A 23,040-nucleotide genomic window follows, 5' to 3' on the forward strand; every position below is an offset into this window, starting at 1 on the left:
CATGTAATCAAGAGGAAACATCAAGCAAACCCAAATTGAAGGACTATACAAGATAAACTGCCTGTACTCTTTGAAAGCATTAAGTCAAGAAAGACAAAGAAGGATTGATGAAGCACTGTTCCCGATAAAAGGGGACTGTACAGACACGACAACTAAATGTAACATGTGATCCTGGAGTGGATTGTGGACCAGAGAAAAAATCTTTTGTTTTATTATAAAGGACATTAATGGGACAATAAGTAAAATTTGGATAAGGTTTGTAGATTATAGGACCATATCAATCTTAATTCCCTGATTAGATAACTGTACTGTAATCACATAAGTGAATGTTCTTGTTTTTAGGAAACACACATCGAAGTACTGAGAGGTAATGGAGCATTATGTCTACTACTCACTCTTGAATAGGTCAGAAAAAAATAATCCTATGCATATAGAGAGAATGTAAAACAAATGTGGTAAAGGGTTAACATTGGGGAATTCTAGGTGAAACATATACGGAAATTCTTTGTACTTTTTTTGAAACTTTCTTGTAGGTTCGAATATTTTCCAAAATAAAAAGTTAAAAAAAATGTTTAATTGGGTGAAGGATTTGAGTAGATAGCTCTCCAAAGAGATATATAAATGGCCAATACGCTCACAGAAAGATGCTCAGTATCATTATTCATTGGGAAATGCAAATCAAACCACAGTGAGATTCTACTGAACAACCACTGGGATGGCTATAACCAAAAGGACAGACAATAACAAGTGTTGCAAGGATGTGGAGAAATTGGCATCCTCGTACATTGCTGATGGGAATGTAAAATGGGAAAACAGTCTAGTGGTTCACCAAAGGTTAAACAGAGTTACCATAAGACCCAGTAATTTGACTCCAAGAGAAAACGAAAAAATATGTCCACCCAGAAACTTGCATGTGAATGTTATTCATAATAGCCAGAAAGTGGAAACAACCCAAATGCCTTTCAAATGATGAACAGATAAACCAAATATATCCATACAATTAAATATTATTTAGTTACAAAAAAGAATGAAGTCCTGATGCATTTTACACCACGGCTGAACTTGAAAACATTATGATAAGTGGAAGAAGCCAGTCACAAAAGGCCACATATTGTATGATTCTACTTATATAAAATGTCAAGAATAGGTAAATCCATAGAGACAGAAAGTAGATTAGTGGTTGCCAGGGGCTGGGGTTGGGAGGATTAGATTGAGGGAGAACGGAGAGTAACTGTTAATGGATACTGGGTTTCTTTTGGGGGGTGATGAAAATATTCTAAAATTAGATTGTGGTGATGGTTGTAAAACTGAATACAGTAAAAAAAGATTGAATTGTACATTTCAAATGGGCGAATTGCATGATATATGAAGTATATCTCAATAAAGCTGTAAAAATAATTTTCTATAAGTTAAAATTTCAGGAAAGGCAATATATCAAATATTTTTCACAACAAAGACCCTCTGGAAATGATTCAGCATATTAGATTGCAAATACCCGAATCAGCTACAACTCACCTACTACACTGCTCTTCGGTGGAAAAGTAGATTTGAAAGTCATCAGAATTATCGTGGACATAGAGAAAACAACACCGCTCATCAAACTTGGATATGCTGTAAAATTTCAAAACATAAGAATGATTATACATAAATTATGACATCAATTTTACATTTCTGGGAACACTCTAGTAACAGATTCTCTTCCATTTTACAAATTTGAAAGATCCATTAACGTTTTAAAGAATACCCCCAAAATTTGACTTGTATTTCTCTATGAAATTTAAAAAGCAGGGACATTTATCTTGCTTATGTTTGAGTTTGTATTCATCAACTGACTTGAATGTGTATAAAGAACTTACTATATATTCAGTGCTAAGCAAAGCATACGGGCAGCAGAAAAGAGAATAAAATATCATCTCTTCCCTCAAGAGTTTATAATTTCACAAAAAAAGACAGGAAAGGTATTTGTGAAATAAGATATATGGTATCAAAGGAATTTCTAGACTTGAAAAACATCAGGACACAGTAATTGTAGCCACACGAGGGAAGCAGAAATAAACATGGCATCTTGGCCCAAGAAAGGCCTTTACAAGTTATCTGGTCCATCCCCACCCAAGGTCTGGATCTGACTCTACAGCTCCTCGAACAGGCAATACTCGGCTTGTCTGGGCATATCCAGTGACAGAAAAGCATCATACTCCATCCGCTGATGGATTCCATTGCTAGAAAGTTGTTTACCTACACTGGGCCAAAGCCTACATTTTGCCAGGTGGCACAATGGAAAAGGCTAGATTCTCTTCTATGATTAGCCCTTCAAACAAATGAAGCCACTTTATCTTGCCCTAAGTCATCTCTTCCTGAGATCCATAGCTTCTTCGACCATTCTCCATATGTTATGGATTACCAATACCGAGTTGAAGCAGCAATAGCACAGGGTGATTCAAAAAGAATTAAAGCTGGGTTATACATGAGCATGTTTTGAAAACCAATCTGCAAAGGAACTACCACAGTTAGTTGGATAGCACTGGTTATGTTCAACACATGCTCTTCATGTCACACTGGTCCCAGGGTCTGATTCACCCCAGGCCCTTTGCACATCTCTGTTAATTGTTAAAACAGCAGCAAGAAGTATACCTCTATGAGAAGGTACAAACAGAAGGTTCTTGACTACATGCTCTCATACAACTTAGTTTCTGAGTAACATGATTTTGAAAATGCTTTTTGAATTACATTTTTCTGAGAAGGATTATTTAAATATACTACTCTGTTCTTAAATTATTTCCCTCCCTTTAAAGTGGCCTGTGGTCTCAGAATCAGAGAAAAGACAGAGTTCTAGTCCAAGCCCTTACTTTGATGGAAACTATGAAGAGACAGACCTAGAGAGGTTGAGTGACTTTCCCAAGGTCAAACAGCAAAAGAGGGATTAAAACTCACATCTCCTCAGAGCCGCTCTCCCACTTGGATGTACTCGCAGGGTGAGACTCAAGAGTGCAGCCACAAGGCTCAGGTCCAAATGCCCACCACTACTGATCCAGAAGAGCAAGTGCCACATCTCTCCCGGGAATACACCACCCCACTCCCTGGCTAATAACATGGCCCTCGGCTCCATTACTCTGCTCAGGAGACCCCGGCCAAGTGTCATTACCAAGTAATCCAGCTTCAGTTCAGGGGTCCTCGAGCACTTGAACATCACTGCCTCAAAGAAGAAACACTTTCTCTTTCTATAGATATAACTTCATCTTTTAAAAAAAGTTTGAGACAAGAGAGTTTGGTCTGTTGGATACAAAAAAATCTACTTTGCTGAAACAAGCCAAGAAGCCATTACTAGCAGCACATTATGAACAAGCTCAGGCCAGGCAACCAAAAAGAAAATAGTCCATTTTGGATTCCGTTAAAAATAAGAACATCACATATTAACTATAAGTGGAAACATTAAGGTAACAAAACATTATTATCATTATTTACATTAAAACAATAATTACATCTTCTCTTATGTTCTTACCTTATTCCCCTAATGGAAGAGGCTGTAAAATTCCATTCATGGATTTGTTTCTGCAGGTATCAAAGATAAAAGTCAGTAGCTTGATTTTTTTCCATGCAAAGAATCATTTTTGGTTTCATTCTATGGTCAATTGATTCTATTTTACTTTCAATAGAGACTTAGGGGTTAGAGCGATATATTTTGCATAACTTGGAACACCAGATTTTTGATTATAAAAATTTGCTTGTATCTCTAGTCCACTTTAGAGCAAACAATCTAAATTTGAAATAGAAACAATAAGTACACAGTGAATGGCCTTTCATCTTCTGTCAACATATCAGAAAAACTCTAAAATGAGTTTGGGAACAGCCTACCTAAGTTGAGTGACCTGCTAAAATGTTTGGAGAAGCAAGAATGTGGCAGATACCAGTCAATGTTCACCACCTTTTAATCTTTTTCTCTTTGGGCACATAGCTAGAATACTTTTCCCAGCCTCCTTTGCAGCTAGGTTGGGCCATATGATGGAGTTCTGCCCATTGGGATGTGAGCAGGAGTGATGTGTGTCACCTGCCAGCCTGCCTCATAAAAACCTCCACAGCAATCCCCTAACATTCTCTTGCCTCATCCGCTACAAGATGGAATGGGGACCCTGCCAACCCAGAAATGACATGAAGCATAGACAAACTTTGATCATGTTAAGATACTAATATTTGGAGGCTATTCGTTTTAGCAGTTAGCCTACCAAGACTAACACAAAAACTAACTAGGATTTCAATCTGGACAAGATGCACTTGTTTTTTCTTTCAGTAACTCTGTTCCCTCTCTCTCCTACCATTCCCTGCCCTCAGACTCTGCACCAAGCCAAGCCTCAGAAGGAGTGTCTGAAATCTCAGTTTCAGAAGAGCCATAGACTACAATACCAATACATCACAACAATAGAAATAATTTTGAATGACAAAAATACATTTGGTTAGCCTGAGGAATGTCATAAATGACCAGCTAAGCCCCTCAGAGAAGACAAGTGTGAGAGCCAAAAGACTGGGCATATGGCTCAGGAGAACAACTACGAGCAGTCAGGTGACAAATTCCTGCCATCCTTGGGCAATGATAACAGGAACAACTGGGAGGATGGTTCCCAATGGGAGAAGATCCATTCGTACGTGTTGATTAAACACCAACTACGTACCAGGCAAGGTACCAGCACTGAAGACATGCCAGAGAATGACAAAGTCCCTGAAGTGAGAGGAGATGGGCAATAAATTAAATAGTAAATTAATAGCATGGTGGACGCTAAAAAGTGCTTTGAAGAAAAATAAAGCAGGGAAGGACATTAAGGTGGGGCAGGGGGTCATGATGTTAAAGTGGATGCTCAGGGAAGGCCTCTCTGATGACTTCTGAGCAGAAAGCTAAAGGGAGTGAAGGAGTGAGCCATGCAGATATCTGGGTGAACACTTCCAGGCAGAGGGAACAGCAAGTGCAAACAAAGGCCCTGAGGCAGCAGTGTGCTTGGTATGCGACCAGCGAGGAGGAGTGTGAGTGGAGTGAGAAGTGGGGAGTGGGAGAGGAGGTTGGAGCTCATGAGGGAGATCAGGCAGGGCCTTAGAGGCCATCATCAGGACTTCAGCTTCTACTCTGTGTGGGACGGGAAGCCATCGAGGGCTGTGAAAGATGAAAGCAAACGAAAACAGGAAAGCCATCACATTGGACCCAACCCCATAGACAGATTGAGCATATTTCAGAGGAGAGGTGTGTTCAAAGTCACTGAAAGAGGGTAGTGGTGGAGAGCAGGAGTCTACTTTTGGATTCAGGCACAGAAATAGGAAGCAGGGCAGATTCAAGAGAGCCTTGTCTGACCCACATACGCTTCCGAGAGGCTGCACGTATATAGAAAGCTCAGCCACACGAGTGTTCAAAGGACTCCCAGAGGCTAGGCTTGCTCCAGGGTAGCTTTAGGGAACTTCTTGATTTGGGAGGAAGATTTACTAGTTAAGAAGTAAACAACACGGACCTCCCCTCTCTCCCTTTATACCATAACCAACAGGCACTTGGGGTGGGGGGTACCTGCTTTGTAGGGTCTACAGACATAAAAATATAGAAGTCACGCGTGGGCTTGCAATGCATTTCGGGAGATATTTTCAGAAACTGATAAATAAGCGATAGGATGTACTTTGTACGTGACACAGGCAATGAGGTAGCCTATAGACACGCAGTGGAAGGAGTGAAAGCGTGGTTAGAGATGCCTTTGCGAAAGTTAGGACGTGGATAATGGGAAGAAGGAATTCCAGGGAGGAAAAAGGATGAGAACAAAAGTGCAGCTGTGAGCCCCTGCGTGGCCAGCTTGAGGGATGGAAGAGGAGAGGAAGGGGACAGTCCGGCTGGGGCTGAGGATCGGGGAAGGGAGGAAGGGAGGGGCAGGATTGTATAGGGACTTGACACTTGGGAAAAGAGTTTGAGTTTTATTTGGAAAGCCACAGGATCCAGTAATGGTTGGGGAATATCAAGAGGGCCAGTACAAGTGCTTTTTAATTATTATTAAACTTTTAAATTGAAGTATAACATATATTCAGAAAAGGGGACAGTGATTAGCTCAACAAGTTTCCACAAAATGAATACCCATGGTAACCAGCATCTAAATCAAGAGACAGAACATTAGCAGCAGCCCAGAAGCTTCCCTCGTAACCCCCATTCCCAATCACTCCTTTCCACCCAAAGGCAACTGCTATTCTGGCTTCTACCACCACAGAGAGTTTTGCCTGTTCTGAAATATTATATAAATGGAATCATGAAGTCCATGCTCTCCTGCATCTGCAAATGGAGTTTTTCATGAAATATCTGGTAACAGAAGACAGGACTGGATGCACTCTTTCTGATTTGGTGTCCTGGTGGGTCAACTGGCACAGAGTACTCGATCAGCAAAGCTGGGACTGTTTTCCTCCTATTCCAAGCTTTCTGTTAGGCAGCATCCTGATCTTTCCTGAGAGGCGATATTTTACCATATCTAAATCATGATGAGGAAACAGACTCAAGATTGTAGCTTTCCATGTCAGTGTCAGAAGCCCCTGATAAAAGTGCATTAGAAGCAGAGCCAGAGTGGGTTATGGAGAAATGGGCCAGGAAGCCAGAGGTAGAGGCACGCCTCCAGGATCCCCTGGGTGCCGACTCAGCCTCTGCCCTCCTACCTCCAGAATACAGACTCGTGAGGAGAAATCTTGGGTGTCTGTGATGATTTTGTGTTAAGAGCGTAGACTTTTTGCGTAAGTTTGTCCTGTTACTAACATAACTATAAAAGGCACCAATAAAAGAGCTTTCCAAAACCAGCAGCCCTACCTGTGTGAACAACACTGGTGGCCACTATGTGCCTGTTGGTGACTTTGGGGCCAAAGAGAAGCTGAGGCAGAAATGGTGCATTTGCTCCTGCTCTGTGCGGCCTCCTTGTGTTAGTGTGCTGGGTGCAGCTTGCACCAGCTCAGGAAGGCCAATTTTGTACATCTCTTCCTAACCTCACACTCAGTGACCTGATGTAGGTTGCCTGAAACTGGCCATGGTGGGAGTATTTACACCATAGAAAGCGGCAAAAACTACAAATCAGTCCTCTGCTCCTGTGTCTCTGGAGAGCCGGTTGTTAAACATTTACCAGCGTAAGTTTCTGAATCCTTGGCTCAAAAACCAGAACTTAATGTCATCTTACAGCGATGTTGTGTGTGGGTGAACATGTGCACGTGTGTGATCTCTTCCCACCATCGGTAGCCCCCCGGGAAAAGATGCAACACTGTGTAGAGAAATGTCATCTTACTTTAGCAAATCTGCTTGCTTTCACAATCTGCAGAACTTAAAAAATGTAAATGAAGGCAAAAGCAAAGGCTTCCTCTCAAAGAAAAAAGCAATTTCTATTTCTCTCAGATGTTTGCTCTGACAACTACAAGCACTTGTACAAAACATTTCATCAGTCAAGGAAAACTAGCATTTGCTGCTTATGTAGTTCTTTCCATTTCTTATTATGGACCATATACAAACAAAGTAAAATATTTACAACTACTGAGATATTATATGTACCAAGGGAAATGTCCAGTAAGGGCTAGCAACCATTATAGGATTCAAACGAAGTGGGCAAAGTTTGAAGAATTCCATGAGATCAAAGCCATCTTGCTCCAAATGTATGAAGAGCATATCAATGGAATAGTGAGATGACAGATGAGAATTTTGAAAATTCTTTCATATCACAGTGGCGTCAATGATACAAAGAATAAGAAAGGCTGGTCTCTAGCACAAGAATTCCAACACTGAGAACAGGATGGTGCATGGAGGTGGTACCTGGAGAGGGCACAGAGGAAGCCTAAGCAGGACTTCAGGGGTGGGGGTCTGCTGGTATTCTCTTCCCTAACCTGCACTGGTTATTAGCGTGTATCCACTTGGGAAAAATCCTTCAAATTGTACATTTATGATTGATGCATTTTTCTGTATGTTATACTTCAATAAAAGATTCAAAAAAACCCAAAGAGGCAAATTTCATAGAAGATGCATGCATTCTTCAAATGAGATATATCTGTTTGGACACTCTGAATTCATTTTATTATAGCTTTAATTTTTCTCTTTTGCACTCAAATACTTAATACACACAGTGCAGGCAAAAAACCCAAGCACACTATGGCAGCTCATCTTCACTAATGGCTGCTGACTATCATCAACAAGAAGTTGCCTCACTACTAAACACTAGACAAAGTTATTGGCTTACACTTGTGTAATGGACTGAATGTTTGTGTTCCCGTAAATTCATATGTTGGAGCCTTAACCCCCAGTGTGATGGCATTAGGAGGTGGGGCCTTTGGGAGGTGATTAGTCATGAGGGTGGGGCCCTCATGATGGGATTAGTGCCTTTATAAGAAGATACAGAGAGAGTTCTCTGTCTCTCTGTCTCTATCATGTGAGAGCACAGCAAGAAGACCCCAATCTACAAACCAGGAAGTGGGCTCTCACCAGACCTGACCACGCTGGCACCCTGATCTCAGACTTCCCAGCCTCCAGAACTGTGGGAAATAAATTTCTGTTGCTTAAGCCACACAGTCTACATTATTCTGTTACAGCAGCTCAAGCAGACTAAGACAATTTGAGGTATCATTCAAGACTATTTCTTTTTTTATACCATTATTGAGGTATAACTGATATACAAAGAACTGCACATATTTAATGTGCATAATTTGTTGAGTTTGGATATATGCGAACACCCATGATACCATCACCACAATCAAGCACTAGACAGATACAATACCTCCCCAAGTGTCCTTGTGTACCTTGGTTTTTGTTTTGATTTTTGTGTGTGTGTGCTAAGAACACATAACATGAGATGCGCTCTCTTAACAAATTTTGAAGTGCACGTACTGTATTGTTAACTATAGGCACAATGCTGGATAGCAGATCTTTACAACTTATTCACTGAGCATAACTCGACCTTTATACCCATTCAACAATGGGGAGTTGCTGTATCATGACTATTTCTCATAAGGAATTTCGAACATGATTTTGAGCCTCTGCTTGTTCTCCAATGTTGCATTTTATTTTTGAAGATGCTGCTTGTGTTCACCTGATGAAAACACAATTGCTCACACTCTGGTTTCCAGGAAAAAAACAATGCTTCCTTGCCAAGTTAATGACAGGACTCTCTCCACTCTCCGTGAAAACATATCCGTAGCAAGTAGATCTACCCAATGCACTGGTCAAAGGTGCTACATCTTTTGATTATTACAAAATATTTTAATAAAGAAAGAAGCTGATGAAGCACTTTAGACACACAGAGATGAAAACATAGCTGTTACCATAAAACATCAGGCCTGGCCCAGCGTTTCTGTAATCTTATTAACAGGCAATTAAAATGTTGCCTCTCCTATATTGTTGGTGTGAGTATAAATCACAATGGTGCAGATTTGACAGCAGCTATCGAACTGCAAATGTGTGTAGTCTTGAATCCAGCAGGTCTGTTTCTGGGAATCTCTGCCCCTGAAACACCTATCTGAGCATGGTAGGGTGTAACCGCCAGGGTGTGCCCCGTATATCTACCATCGGCTAGAGTGCAAAATTGAGCTGGAAAAGTGCGTCAGCAGGGAAGCAGTGAAATAAATTATCATTCATCCATACTCAGAAATGCGACACATGATATGGGAATATAGGGAATATTACATTTTAAAAAATCGGATGGATCAGTGTGTGCTATATCAAAACTGGCCATGATGTATAGATCAGTTAAAAAGAGTAAGTTGCAAAATAATAAATATTTACTGTATGACCTCACTTTAATGAAAATGCCTCTCTCTCTCTCTCTCTATATATATATATACATACACACACATATGTATATATGATGTATGTATGTATACACATACACATTATACATATATAAGTGAGTTGAGTTTAGAGAAAGGTTTAGGTAGATATCCACCAAATCATTGGGGGGATTTGGAGGGACATTCCCTTTATTCTTTATTCACTCCTTATGGTTTAGCTTTAAAAACAAGCCTATATAGGGGCCAGGCCTGTAGTGTAGTGGTTAAGTTTGGCACACTCTGCTTCAGCAGCCTGGGTTCAGATCCTGGGCACAGACCTACTCCACTCATCAGCCATGCTGTGGCAGCAACCCAAATACAAAACAGAGGAAGATTGGCACAGATGTTAGCTCAGGGCTAATCTTCCTCAGCAAAAAAACTCCCCCAAAACAAGCCTATCTTCAATCATATGTATATACACACAAACACACACACATATATACACACACATGTACACACATATATAATACAGACATATCTACAATGGGAAAACCTGCTTCCTTTCTTTCATCTGTGATTATACTCTCTCATACATTCCCGTAATTCAGAAGTTAGCCACAAATGCCTGTTCCTTCAAATACTACAACATAGACTCTCCTACTTGAAAACTGAATCTTTGATTAAATAACACAGAATAAGGAGAGAGCTATTGTGAGTTTTCCCCTACCATTTCCGCGGGTGAGACATGCCACAGAGAAACCGTCCTCTCCTCAGCTTCATTGTTTATAGAGACGTACGAAGGCTGGTAGACTTTGGTTGGTTCTATCACCAGAACCTGAAAGAAGACCAGATTTCTGTAATGCATGGGAATATAACACAGAGGTTCCCCTGCCCAGGAAGGAAGTGAAAGCTCTGTACCCCACAAATACTCACCATGTACCTACTGCGAGCCAACACCGCTCTAGGCCCTGTACATACACAGCCCACAACAGAAGGCCCTGCCCACGGGAGGTCTATGCTCTGATGGGGCAGATGGACTAACAAACAGACAGGGATAAGCAACACAACATCATACAGAGCTCTGAGGAAAATAAAGTGGAATAAAGGAGGGGGCACTTCTTTAGACAGGGTAGCCAAGAAAGGCCTGCCTGAGTTGGTGACAGAGAAGAAAGAGGAAGGCTACAGTGTTTGAGAGAAATGAGGAAGTAAACTGGATGATCCACAGGTAGGTACCAAGTCTATAAAAAATGCAAGGGGATGAAAAGAGAGGTGACATCCCATAGGTAATGTTTTATTTTGTTGGGGTAGAGGGAGGGAGGGAGAGGAGAGGGGAAGAAAGTGGGGGAGGGAGATAAAGAGAGAATGAATTTCCAAAGCAAATAAAGCAACATGTTAAAGATTGCTAAACCTGGGCAGAGGTTACACAAGCGTCTGTTCCGTTATTTTTTGGTACCTTTCAGTAAATTTGAAGTATTTCATAATTAAAAGAAGATTTTAAAACTTATTACCCAGGAACAAAATCATTATTATAATCATTTCAAACAACTTAATCTTTTATTAGATGTTTAATGAAATTCTTGAACACCACATGTTCCCACAAAATCTCACGGCATAAATATGAAACACAATTATCCGAAGTTCAGTTTCCAGGATGCTGAGATATCTTACTTATGACTCCTTATAAGATGGTCATAAAATTGAAACAAAAGCTCAATGAAGAGCTAAAAGCAATTTTGCTTTCCAGTAAAGTTTTAAAAATTAATTAGTGGCATCGGAGGCAAACCAAAGCTCAATAGGACACAGCTTCAAATTCCACAATTTCACAATGAGGACTGCACTGTGTTCGAGCAGGGTCTCTCCAGCTCGGCACTACCGACATTTAGGGCTGGATCATTCTGTGTTGTGGGGGGCCTGTCCTGTGCACTGTGGGATCTTCAGCGGCGTCCCTGGCTTTTACTCCACTAGCTGCCAGTCTCAACACCTTCCCCACAGTTGTGACAACCAAAAACGTCTCCAGACATTGCTAAATGTCCTCTGGGGGACAAAGTCACTCCCAGTTGAGAACTACTATTTTAGAGAACATAGCCAACTTTCTAGTGAGTTGATCGATCCCTGGCTGATTTTACATATGATTGAGGGATATCCTAACATTTTCAATTACTCTAAGGTTTTCTTCCTTTCAGAGTATTCAACAATTAGATAGCACCAATCCTCAGTTTCTTTATCTTAAAGAAATGGATTAGGATATCTTACTGGAAATCTGAGTCCATTAGTAACTTCGTTTGTTGCCTCGAAAATTATATCTAACCAGAAGTTAAGCCGTTCTTGCCTGGGTGAATGTTCGATAATGGGTTTCTTGAAGCGCTGAATTAATAGTAAGTTCTGAACTAATGATCGCAGGTACCTGGAAAAATCACAAGCACCAAGAAATTAGATTTCCAAAGAAACTGAATTCAATTCTACTCCCTTTAAAAGAAGTTTCCCAAAAGCTTTATTTACTTAAATTCGTATCGTGTAGTGAGTACTTCTTAATCATCTGGCAGCCACATACTTAATTAAAAGAAACCCAAACAGTGGACAAAATAAGCTTGTCCAACAAAATCATACCACATTGGCTTTTTGCCAACATTGGACTAAACTTCAATTTTGGTACATGGTGTTCAAAGCGTAGAGACTGGCAAGCATTTGATAACTGTCTTAAATAACAAGAGCAAGTAGTTTGAAACTCAAAGCAATTACAAAATGACAAAATTTCAGACCCATCGTCTTTTTCTTTTTTAATCAAACTTTTTATTTTGAGGTAATTGTAGATTTACATATAGTTGTAAGAAACAATACAGAGAGATCCCATGTACCCTCAGCCTGGTTTACGTCCATGGTAACATCTTGTAAAATTCTAGAACATATGACAACCAGGATACTGACAATGATACAGTCAAGATAGAAAACATTTCCATTGCCACAAGGATCCCTCACGTTTCCACTGAAACAAGGATCCCTCATGTTTCTCTTCTATAGCCACGCCTACCTCTCTCCCATCTACATCCCCTCCTTGGCCCCTAGCAATCACTAACGTGAAACTCATGTCTTTTCTTTTTTTAAAAAATTAGGTCTGACCAGGTAGATTCTGAGTTTATGAGGTCTCGAATCTCACCACAACTTTATCATCTTCAGGCAAATCGAACTTTATGAAACATGATTGCCAGGCAGTGGTGGTCATGTCCTCTCTGGTAGTGAAGGGGGATGGTTCATCCGAAAGCATCAGAGTATTATTTTGCCCTTTGAGGAAAAAACCTGGAGCTATCTTGGGAAGGCAGATCAGCTAGACTCTGACTTGCTTGGGTGCGTGTAGTAAAGGATTAACTCAGCAGGCCTGGGTTGTCCAAATGCTACATATTCCAAAGAAAGGTCTTGCCCTTGACTGGCTTCTGGGAGATCACCTTTAAGCCCTTGGGATATTTTGCCTGATAAGAGTGTCTTTGTTTACCTGGGGCTTTGGGCCATGCCAGAGAGCTTATATTAACAATATGATTCATGGTGGGGGCCTTGGGCCATGCTGTATCAGTGTGATCTCCAGAGCGGCTGGGGACTCAGTGACTAAGGTCAGCTACATGGGTGCTCCATGCATACATGACTGACCCCCAGTAAAAACGCTGGACACTAAGGCTTGGTGAGCTTCCCTGGTTGGTGTTACATTGTACATGTTGTCACACATCATTGTTGGGCGAATTAAGCACTGTCTATATGACTCCACTGGGAGAGGACAGTGTCTGTCTCCCCTGGACTCTGCCCTAAGTGCCTTTTGCCTTTGAAGATTTTAATCTGTCCACTTTTACTGTAATAAACCATAACCACAAGTATAACCAATTTCTGAGTTCTGTGAGTTCTAGTGAATCACGAACTTCAGGGTGGTCTTGGACCGACAGCAATAGGTACCAACACTATAAGTCAGTCTAGGTGCTGATATAATGGGAACGTATCAAAGCCTCAGGCCTCCTCTCCATGGAGTCAGCTCTGTCTGGCTCAGATGCAGCAATGCATCTTAAAATTAGAATTCTGGAAACAGCAGCCACTCCAGGAAGGCTGGAAGCTCAGCGTGCCTCTGTGTTCTCTCAGCCTCAGAAAACTTTCAAGATATATGGTTTGAGGACCAAATTTAAGTCCTTCAGACTGGGAAGAAATGAGGTCTAACCAGATACGACTGGAGAGATTCCTACCCCTTGGAGTCCAGACTGGCCCACTGAGCTGGGAAATAAGAGGGGGCAGAGGAACACAGATTGTTAAAAATAAAATCTTTAAAATTATGCAAGTAACCCAAATTCATTTAATACAAATCAGAAAATAGAGAAAAGGAAAAAAACAGATTAAAAACTTCTTATAAGGCTACTTCCCTGAGATAACCAGTCAATACTTTGAAGAAAATTCATCATTCGTTAATTACACAAATATCTACCGAGCATCTATTATGAGCCCTTAGCGATTAATAAGATAACCACAATTCTAACACAGTTTAGTGTCTATCGGGGAAGTCAGCTACTGCCCATTCCTCCCAGACCTTCCTCTGAGTCGCATACCAAACATAGATTTTTAACTAAAATGAATCCATACAGAACAGTGGTTCTCAAAGTGTGGTCCCCAAACCAGCAGCATCAGCTTGTAATTTGTAAATGCAAATTATCAGGCCCCACTCTAGACCTTTGGGACCAGAAATCCTAAGGGTGGGCCCAGCAACCTATATTTTAATCAACACAGGTGATTCTGATACACACCAAGGTAGGAGAACCACTGATATAGAAAAATATATCCTGCAACTGGCTTTTCTTATTCTATGATAAACCACGCACACATTTCCAGGTCTCCAAGTATTCTTTCTTGCACATTTTAATGGCTGTACAATGGGATAACCTAGGGCCACTGTTGTGCCACCATTTTCTTGACCATATCATTGGTCTTTTAGTTCCAACTTTCATTTTTGATGAGCATCATTTTCTTGGTGTGCTTTTAGCTTCACTATCTGCTTTCTCACAAACGCACGATACGTACCGGCACCAAAGACTGTTTTGCTCTTGAGGACCTAGATGACCTAAAGAAATTAACAGGATTGAGAGTTTCATCTTGGAGATACTGCATGTAGGGATGTATGCTGATTGTGTAGGTGTCTGTCTCTATGTCTTTCCCTCCCTTCACAGAAAACCAACTGAACTCTCAGAGCTGGTCTTTCTGCTCTCGCTTTGCTTTAATGAAGAAGTCAGAAGAAGAAACACAGCAAATTGCTAGTATTTTTTGCATTTACACCTTTTCTCCCTGGGGAAAACATTTCCGAACAAGATCAGATATTGAGATAGGTGATGACGACACACAGACATCACTCACCAGACTGGAGGTTTCAGTTTGAACAACCTCTCTGCTGCCTGGACGGCCTTCCCAACGTCACTGGCCAACATGCTGACGTTGAAGAACTGACCCACATCCCAGTAATTGTTCATTTTCTCCAAGCTCCCTTTTCTTCCCAACAAACTGTTCAGTCGGACACCTTAAGAATTTGAATTTAAGATAAAGTTAGGAAAAATCTTTCTAGTTTCTATCATATTATACAAGCCTTAAATAGAGGAAAAAGTGGGCATTTTATTTTGGCTACTGTCACAGGTGTGCTATCAGACAGTAATTGTTCCTTTTGAAACATAATGTGAGTTATTTGAACATAATTTTTAACGCTGAACTTGTGTTACCAAAGCACCAACATCTGCAATAATGAATAGCTTTACCTATTTTCCTTAGTTCCATGGAGGTTTCAAATTGTTGTCCAGCAACTATCAGCAGAACAGCAAGGTTAATTCCTGAATAAAGAGATGACTGGAGCTCAAACCCTTTGCGATACCTATAATTACAGAACAACCAAATTCTTATTATATCATCTTATTATGGTAGAAGAAAAAAATGCATAAGTAACGGTAGAAACCAACCTTCTCATGAAAATTTTTACTTATCTAATTATTGTTTTCCAGCTCCCCCCACGTTTACAAGTAGCTATATGCAGCACTCAAATAACTTTCAAAAAATGTCATAATAGCAACACAATAACTTACACTAGGAAGTTTCCAAACTTTTCTTCTTAAGGTTTATATTTTTATTATAAAAACCACGATCATTGTATAAAATAAGGAAACCATATTAAAGTATTCAAAAGAAATTTAAAACCTATTAGAATCCTATCTGCAGAAATAGACCACAATTTGATGTCTAAATATCATTTTTAAAGTCAGACTCCACGGGCTGGCCCGGTGGCACAGCGGTTAAGTGCGCATGTTCCGCTTTGGCGGCCTGGGGTTCCCCAGTTCGGATCCTGGGTGCGGACATGGCACAGCTTGGCATGCCATGCTGTCGTAGGCGTCCCACATATAAAGTAGAGGAAGATGGGCACGGATGTTAGCTCAGGGCCAGTCTTCCTCAGCAAAAAGAGGACGATTGGCAGCAGTTAGCTCAGGGCTAATCTTCCTCAAAAAAAAAATAAAAGTAAAAATAAAGTCAGACTCCATTTGTACATTGAGCTTTTATTATGTAGAAATCGCACAATTGTAGGCTATTTCTCTGCAGGCCGTTTGTTTGCTTATATGACAAAACGGAATCATTTTTTCATGTATGAAGTCAGAATCCTGGATCCCAAAGAGCCATAAGAGCAGCGACATAAAGTGACAGAAGAGGCAGGGATCTAATTACATTAGAATAAAGAACAAAACTGAGAATACCATTTTTACACCAAAAGGTCAACAGTGTCATTTTTAATTCTCTTATTTTTTTTCTATACATAAGAAGTTTCTTTCTCTTCCATGAGTGAGTATGTCTATCATGATTGGGAAAAAAAGAATTCAATCAATGACACAAAAATGTCTTTAAGTGGCACAGTTCACATCAAGGACTTACAAATCAGGTGTAATTTTATAACTCATGACAACAAGAGAATTAAACACCAGCAAAATATTACTTGTGGAAGGGAAAACTTATTTAAGTCAGTTAAAATCTGGTTTTATGAATTTTTGGCATCATACAAGTATCTTCAGATGGACCAGAGGACATCAGGAAAGTCTTTCCAACCTCAGCGAACAAAATTCCAATAAAATTGAAAGCTTTTTCCCCCTGTATGTTTTGGGGATTTTAAATTTCATATCCTACTGCATTTGATCTTTTTCATTTTCTTTTACTATGAAAACCTATCCGGAAAGAGGACAGAGAGGGTAATTTCTCTATGCCACTTATCCTTAAATCAAACGGGCCCAGCTTACGGGCAGACAAGACTTGAACTCAAAGTCAGGATGTCAGTCCCAGGTTTGCCTCTGACCAGCCCTGTAACCTTGGACCAGCCTCTCACCTCCCCAGGCTGCACGTTCCACATCTGTACCTAAAGGCCAGGGTTAGACAATCTCCAAGGTCTCACCAGAGCCAACAGGCCCTGACCAGAAGATGAAGCTTCATTTGCTCCTGTACCCACTGCCACTACCTTCTGAAGGGGATGGAGAAAGACTCCTGCAACTTTCTTGAAAGAGCCACAGGCAGTAATTTCATGAGCTGGGGGCTGAATTATCAGCCACCGTGGTGGGAACACAGCTTCCTATTTTGGCTCTACCAGATGTTAATTTCTCTTCCTTTCCCTTCCCTTCAACACCCTGAGTAACTCCTCTCCACCATACTGTGCATTAGGTACTACTTGGGGTTAACTAAGACTAAAACAAGGTCTCTGCCCTCTAAGAGCCTATACTATGGCAGAAGTGATAAGATCCACATCGAATTAGTACAAATATAACCGTGAATGTGATTAAGATCCTAAAACCACACAAACCCAAGTCTAGAAGGACTCACAGAAGACATACAGCGCCACCTCTAGAGACTTGAGATACGGCATGAAGATGCATAGAATTGTATAGCAATGATTTAGAAAGGGAACCCCCAGCATAGAAAATGGCAGGTGCAGAGATGGGAGTTTGGGGAGCTCCTAAGGAACTTCGGTTTAGTTGGACATATATCAGGTAGCAGGAAACAGGGCCAGGGGCGGGTTGGAGAAAGTTTTCAGAGAACCTAGAATGGTGATCTAAGAGTTTGATCTTTTATTTAACAGGGAGTGGGGAACCATGGTGGGTCTTTGAGCTTTAGTGGGAGTGAGCTGTCAGTCTATGAAGGATAGACTTTTGAGACACCAAGCAGAGAGCCTACTTGGGACACCGTTAGAACATTCCTGGCAAGAAAGTAAGAAACATGGTGCTGGTTGGGGGGGGTGGTGATGGGAAAAGATTGGCAGACAGTGAGGGAAGACTCACAGAAGGGCTGGAATTGGGAAGTGACAGTATGAGGAGATAAATGAGTGAAAGCTATCAAACCTTAACCAACAGTGTATGCCTAGGAAGCTAAAGAATGGCAGTGAGAAAGCAAGATATTGGAAGCCATCCCTTGTGGAGAAAAGGAAATGACTTCAGCCTTGGACTGTTGAGTCTTAAATACCAGCATCATCTTGAGGTAGAACAGGTAGGCAAAGATGGGGCAATGTGGGGCCACATAGGATGGAGTTTGGGCTGCAGACCTCCAGCTAAAGCTCCCAAGGTGTGGGAGTGACTAGGATCACTAGGGAAGAGTGTGTGGATGGAGAGTAGAGAGTAGAGGACAGGGCCTCCAGCATGTATGGAAGGAGAACAAAGAGAGAGAGAGAAGCAGCAGTTAGAATTAACTGAGAGCGCAATAGCAATTCCAAGAGCTCTTGTGATGGAAGTGGATGATGTGAGCTGTTGGCTTTGCCTTCAAAATATACCCAGGTTCTGACTTACCATTTTTGTCACTACCATCCTGGCTCAACCACTTCAGCTCTCCCCTAGATTACTGCAATACAGGCAAAACCCAGTTTATTGAGCTTCGCTTTATTGCGCTTCTCAGATACAGCGTTTTTTAACAAACCAAAGGTCTGTGGCAACCCTGCATGGAGCAAGTCTATTGGTGCTGAAGGCTCAGACGATGGTTAGCATTTTTTAGCAATAAAGTATTTTTTAATTAAGGTGTACACATTGTTTTTTTAGCCATAATGCTATTGCACACTTAATAGACTACAGTACAGTGTAAACATAACCATTATATGCACAGGGAAACAAAAATTCATGTGACTCACTTTATGGCAATATTTGCTTTATTGCAGGGGTCTGGAACCAAACCTGCAATATCTCTGAGGTATGCCTGTAGTCTCCTGTTTCCTGCTCTGCCCTTGTCCCTGTGGTAACCATTTAACGCCCACGAATTCCTCCCATTCCACTACACTCGCACCTTTGTGATGCGACTTTGCCACTTCTCCTACCCACAGGCAGAGTCTATTTCTCCACCCCTTTGTATTTGGGCTGGCCATGTGATTTGCTTTAACCAACAGCATGTGGCAGAACTGTGCTCGTGTGAATTCCAGATCTTATGCTTCAAGAGGCTTTGTGGCTTCCACCTTTGCTTCGCTCTCTTACAATGCTGCCCATCCACATAGGAAAGCTGGTCTCCCAGCATTAGAACCACATGGCAAAGAATTGGGGCTCACCACCAACAGCCAGCACCAGCCACCAAATGTGGGTGAGGCCATCTTGGACCTTCCAGCCCTGCTGACCTTCCAGGTGACAACTTTAGGAGTGAGCCCACATGGAACCAGCAGAGAAACTGCCCGGCCAATCCACAGAATCATGAGAAATTGTAAATCGTTGTTTGAAGCCACTAAGTTTGGGATTGTTTGTTATGCAGCAATCGATAGCTGATACACCCCATAAAATATATTCTTTGCATAACAGTGAGAGTACTCCTGTTAAAACACGTCAGATCTCCTCTACCCAGAACACTCCAGTGTTGTGTCATCTCACTCAGACAGAGTATAAGGTTCTCCCATTTCTCGTTACTCAGCCTTTGCTCACACCTCACCATCCTTGAGTATGCCCAGAAAGTCTTTGCCCTTGCTGTGCCCTCTCCCTGGAACACTTGCTCCAGTTATCTGCAGGGCTCCTTCCCTTACCACCTTCACATCTGTTTTCGCCTTCACTGACCACCCTATCTCAAATTGCAGACAACTCCTCCCAAGCCTCCTTTTCTCCCTCCCCAACTTTTCCCCATAGCGCTCACCATGAGCTGACACCCTAAACATTTTACTTTATCTGCCTTCTCTCACCAGCAATGTAAGGTCCATGAGGGCAGGGATTCAAGTCTGCTGTGTCTTTATCCCCATCATCTAGAAAAGTTCTGGCACACAGTAAACTCTCAATAAACATTTGTTGAATACGTGAATAAATAAATGAAGGAATGAACAGCTCACTAAGAAGATAATGCCCTGATGATGGCAGTGGAACAAGGTTCTGGAAGGAGTAGCTAGGAAGGAGTGTGCTGAGCCTCCTTCTTGCCCTTATAAATGAGTGAACTTGTGGGAAGAATGTCACCAGTAGAAAACCCTGTTTCTAATAGTTTCCTTCTGGAAAAAGGAATATGGAAATTCCCAAGCCACATTTATGGTATTTTTTTTTCCACTGTAAGCAGACAGAAAGACACACACATGTAGGGAAAAAGATCTGGATCCTTAGCCTCTGCAATTCTGTTCTTTGCTACTGACTAGGGCTGAGGACTTACCACTCAATGGCACTGTCTCGGCTGGCATCATCTTTGCAGTCTGAATCCAGGAAGATGTCCTTGTAGATCCTCCCACACAGGCAGAACATGTCAGGGGCCGGGCGGTCACAGCTCTGCAGAACCTGGAGCATGACCTGCAGAGCCTTCCCACGGTCGCCTGCACTATTTCTCCTGAAAGATTCGTGTAACAAGATCATGAACATCTGAATCAGGACATGGGAGTATACGTGCATTCATTCCGTGAAGGGAGGGCATAAGGACACTGTGCTTTAGCAGGAAAAAAAAATCTAAATTATATTTCATTTTTCATATTCAAATACAACAACTGCTTAAGATCCACACCAATAAATCTCATACAGTCATACTCAAACCCTACTTGATCCCTTCTCTTTAATTTAGCCCTAGACTGAGGTTGAAAGCATATGCAGATCAATGGAAAGAGAGAAAAAGCCTCCTGCAGCTGGATGGAGTGCAAGAATTTCAGAAGCTAAGCCTGAATCAGGAGGATGAAACACTTTGACAAAAGGTTCTTTTGGAAAAGCGGCAGGGCCCCCATATTCAGAAAGCCAAGATGAACTCAAACGTATCCTGACATTCCCTGACCTGAAATGCCTTGTCATCTACAAATGGGAAAGGACCCTGGTAATTCCTGTTTTCCTATCTCATTATTATACCCCCCGGAACAAGAAATTCAGAAAATTACTTCTATGTTCACAAACCACAGTCTTCTCTATTATTAGATTATATGATAAAATTTTCATTTTATACATAGAAAATGGATTCCTTAGACAGTTGTTAAAATAATTTTTGCCACAAAATAACCTGAGCTTGTGGCTGTGAAATATGAAAAGTGTTCCTGGGAAGGTTTGAAAGCAAATGTCCATCAGTAGTGGGGACTGATTAAATCAGCTATAGTAATGATAGTCATAGTCATATCGTAACACAAAACATTAAACATTTATAAAAAGAAATGAAACAATTTCTATATAATACTGCTATGGAGAGATCTACAGAATATATTAAGACAAAAAAAGCAAGGTGTTGAATACTGTGCCCAGAATGCTACCTTTTTATTTAAGAAAAGGGAGGACGTGAATAAATATATGTACATGCTTTTATTTCTTCAAAATGGAAGGATAAACCAAAAGGTAAAAAAGTGGCTTCCAATAGGTGGAAGGAGAAAACATGAGGGAAGGGACAGGGATGGGGTGACACTTCTTGGAATTTGACTTTGAAGCTACGTAACTTTTTTACATAACGATAAAAGAAAATGAAATAATTTTTTCAAGTGTTCCCTAAAAACGCTGTTTGCCAATGAGCATATCATTTGAATTTGTGGCTGGGGCAAAACAAAACAAATGAACCTATGCATCTAGCTGAAGGCTTACCCACAAAACAGAAACTAATTCACATGATTTTAAAACATGGTAATTTGACTGTAGTTTCCTAAAAGGATGTAACCTAAGGAAAAAAATAGAAATGCAAAGAAATCTTAAGTAGTTTCCAGTAAGCATATTGTTGGTGATAATATTAGTACTGGTATTTTGAAAATATTACATATTTATAGTATATAATACAACAAATAATGATAATATCATTAAGAACCAGATTTTTGAGGGTAAGAGACATAAATATAAAAATCAAAGAAGTTAAGTAAAAATCCTATAGTCCTAAATTTGAATTGCAACACCAGTATGAATTCACGGAGTGGTTTCCCTGCTCTGTCTACCGAAAAGGTCCAAAACAACAACCAACTCAGTAGCAATGAGGACCTCCAAGCCCTGATTGGGGTCTGTAAATATCATCTCTCGCTAAAAGGAACCAGGACTCTTTGGAGGAATGGCTGATCCCAGAAATGTCTAAAATGATCCTGGAACATCTTAACATACAAAGAAGTTACTAAGCTCATACCAAAAAGACTCAGGAGCCAACTTGAACCAGTTTTCTGGCTAAAGAAGGAAGGAACAATTTGAGCATCAAGAAGAATCATAACTATAAAGGACTGAAACATCAACTACGTTAAAATGATGAATTCATAATAATCTTATAAAACTTCACTGGTCACCTTTGGCAGATGCTAAGGAACCAAGTCATTGTTCTTGAAAACTGATCAAGGCAAAAATCAAGCATATGTCCTCCTTTTCCTATACAAACTGTACACCAGGGTAACCCAGTTGTCGATGAGGAGGAATTTCTCTTAAAAGTATTTGTGCTGCTAACTCAGGAAGTGATTATAGAATTCAAATATCACCATTTTACAAGCCCTAATGAAATAATGGACCTAAGCAATGATTGTGAAGGGCTGCTAGCACCACAAAGCGAGAGAGACCAGATCAAGTACACAATCAACCATTAAGTATTCTTTCCAAAAAACTGGCCAGAATCTGAAATAAGCCTCCAGATCTAACTACCAACTCGAAGGGGGAAAAGAGACAGAGAAACTCACTAAACCACACCACAGAGATATGATCAGCAAAATCCAGAATGGTGGAAAATCTACAGGACAAATGCTTCTTCAACAAATAAATAATAGGGGCAAGAGAAACTAAGAGGAGGGCAAACCCATACACCAAAAAAGACTTAAGAATCATATCAATCAAATGTACAGACCTTGTCTAGATCATGATTCAAACAAATCCACTGTGAAAAAAAAAATGAGACAATTGGGAAAGCTTGAAGACTGATATT

The 23,040-nt window shown here is 40.8% G+C and overlaps 1 protein-coding gene across 1 annotated transcript in view; it reads right to left on the reverse strand.

Moving 5' to 3' along the window:
• MAP3K15 (mitogen-activated protein kinase kinase kinase 15) overlaps positions 1 to 23,040 on the reverse strand; it is a 124,151-nt gene that overhangs the window by 32,650 nt on the left and 68,461 nt on the right. The window contains exons 7-13 of the mRNA XM_023634219.2: positions 20,353 to 20,523; positions 15,498 to 15,610; positions 15,106 to 15,265; positions 11,986 to 12,136; positions 10,460 to 10,567; positions 3,500 to 3,549; positions 1,516 to 1,611 (exon numbers count right to left, since the gene is read on the reverse strand). Of these exons, the coding sequence (XP_023489987.1) occupies positions 1,516 to 1,611; positions 3,500 to 3,549; positions 10,460 to 10,567; positions 11,986 to 12,136; positions 15,106 to 15,265; positions 15,498 to 15,610; positions 20,353 to 20,523 (849 nt within the window). The remainder of the gene's footprint in view (positions 1 to 1,515; positions 1,612 to 3,499; positions 3,550 to 10,459; positions 10,568 to 11,985; positions 12,137 to 15,105; positions 15,266 to 15,497; positions 15,611 to 20,352; positions 20,524 to 23,040) is intronic.

Source organism: Equus caballus, chromosome X, assembly GCF_041296265.1.
Source record: "Equus caballus isolate H_3958 breed thoroughbred chromosome X, TB-T2T, whole genome shotgun sequence".
In the NCBI taxonomy this organism is placed as follows: Eukaryota; Metazoa; Chordata; class Mammalia; order Perissodactyla; family Equidae; genus Equus; species Equus caballus.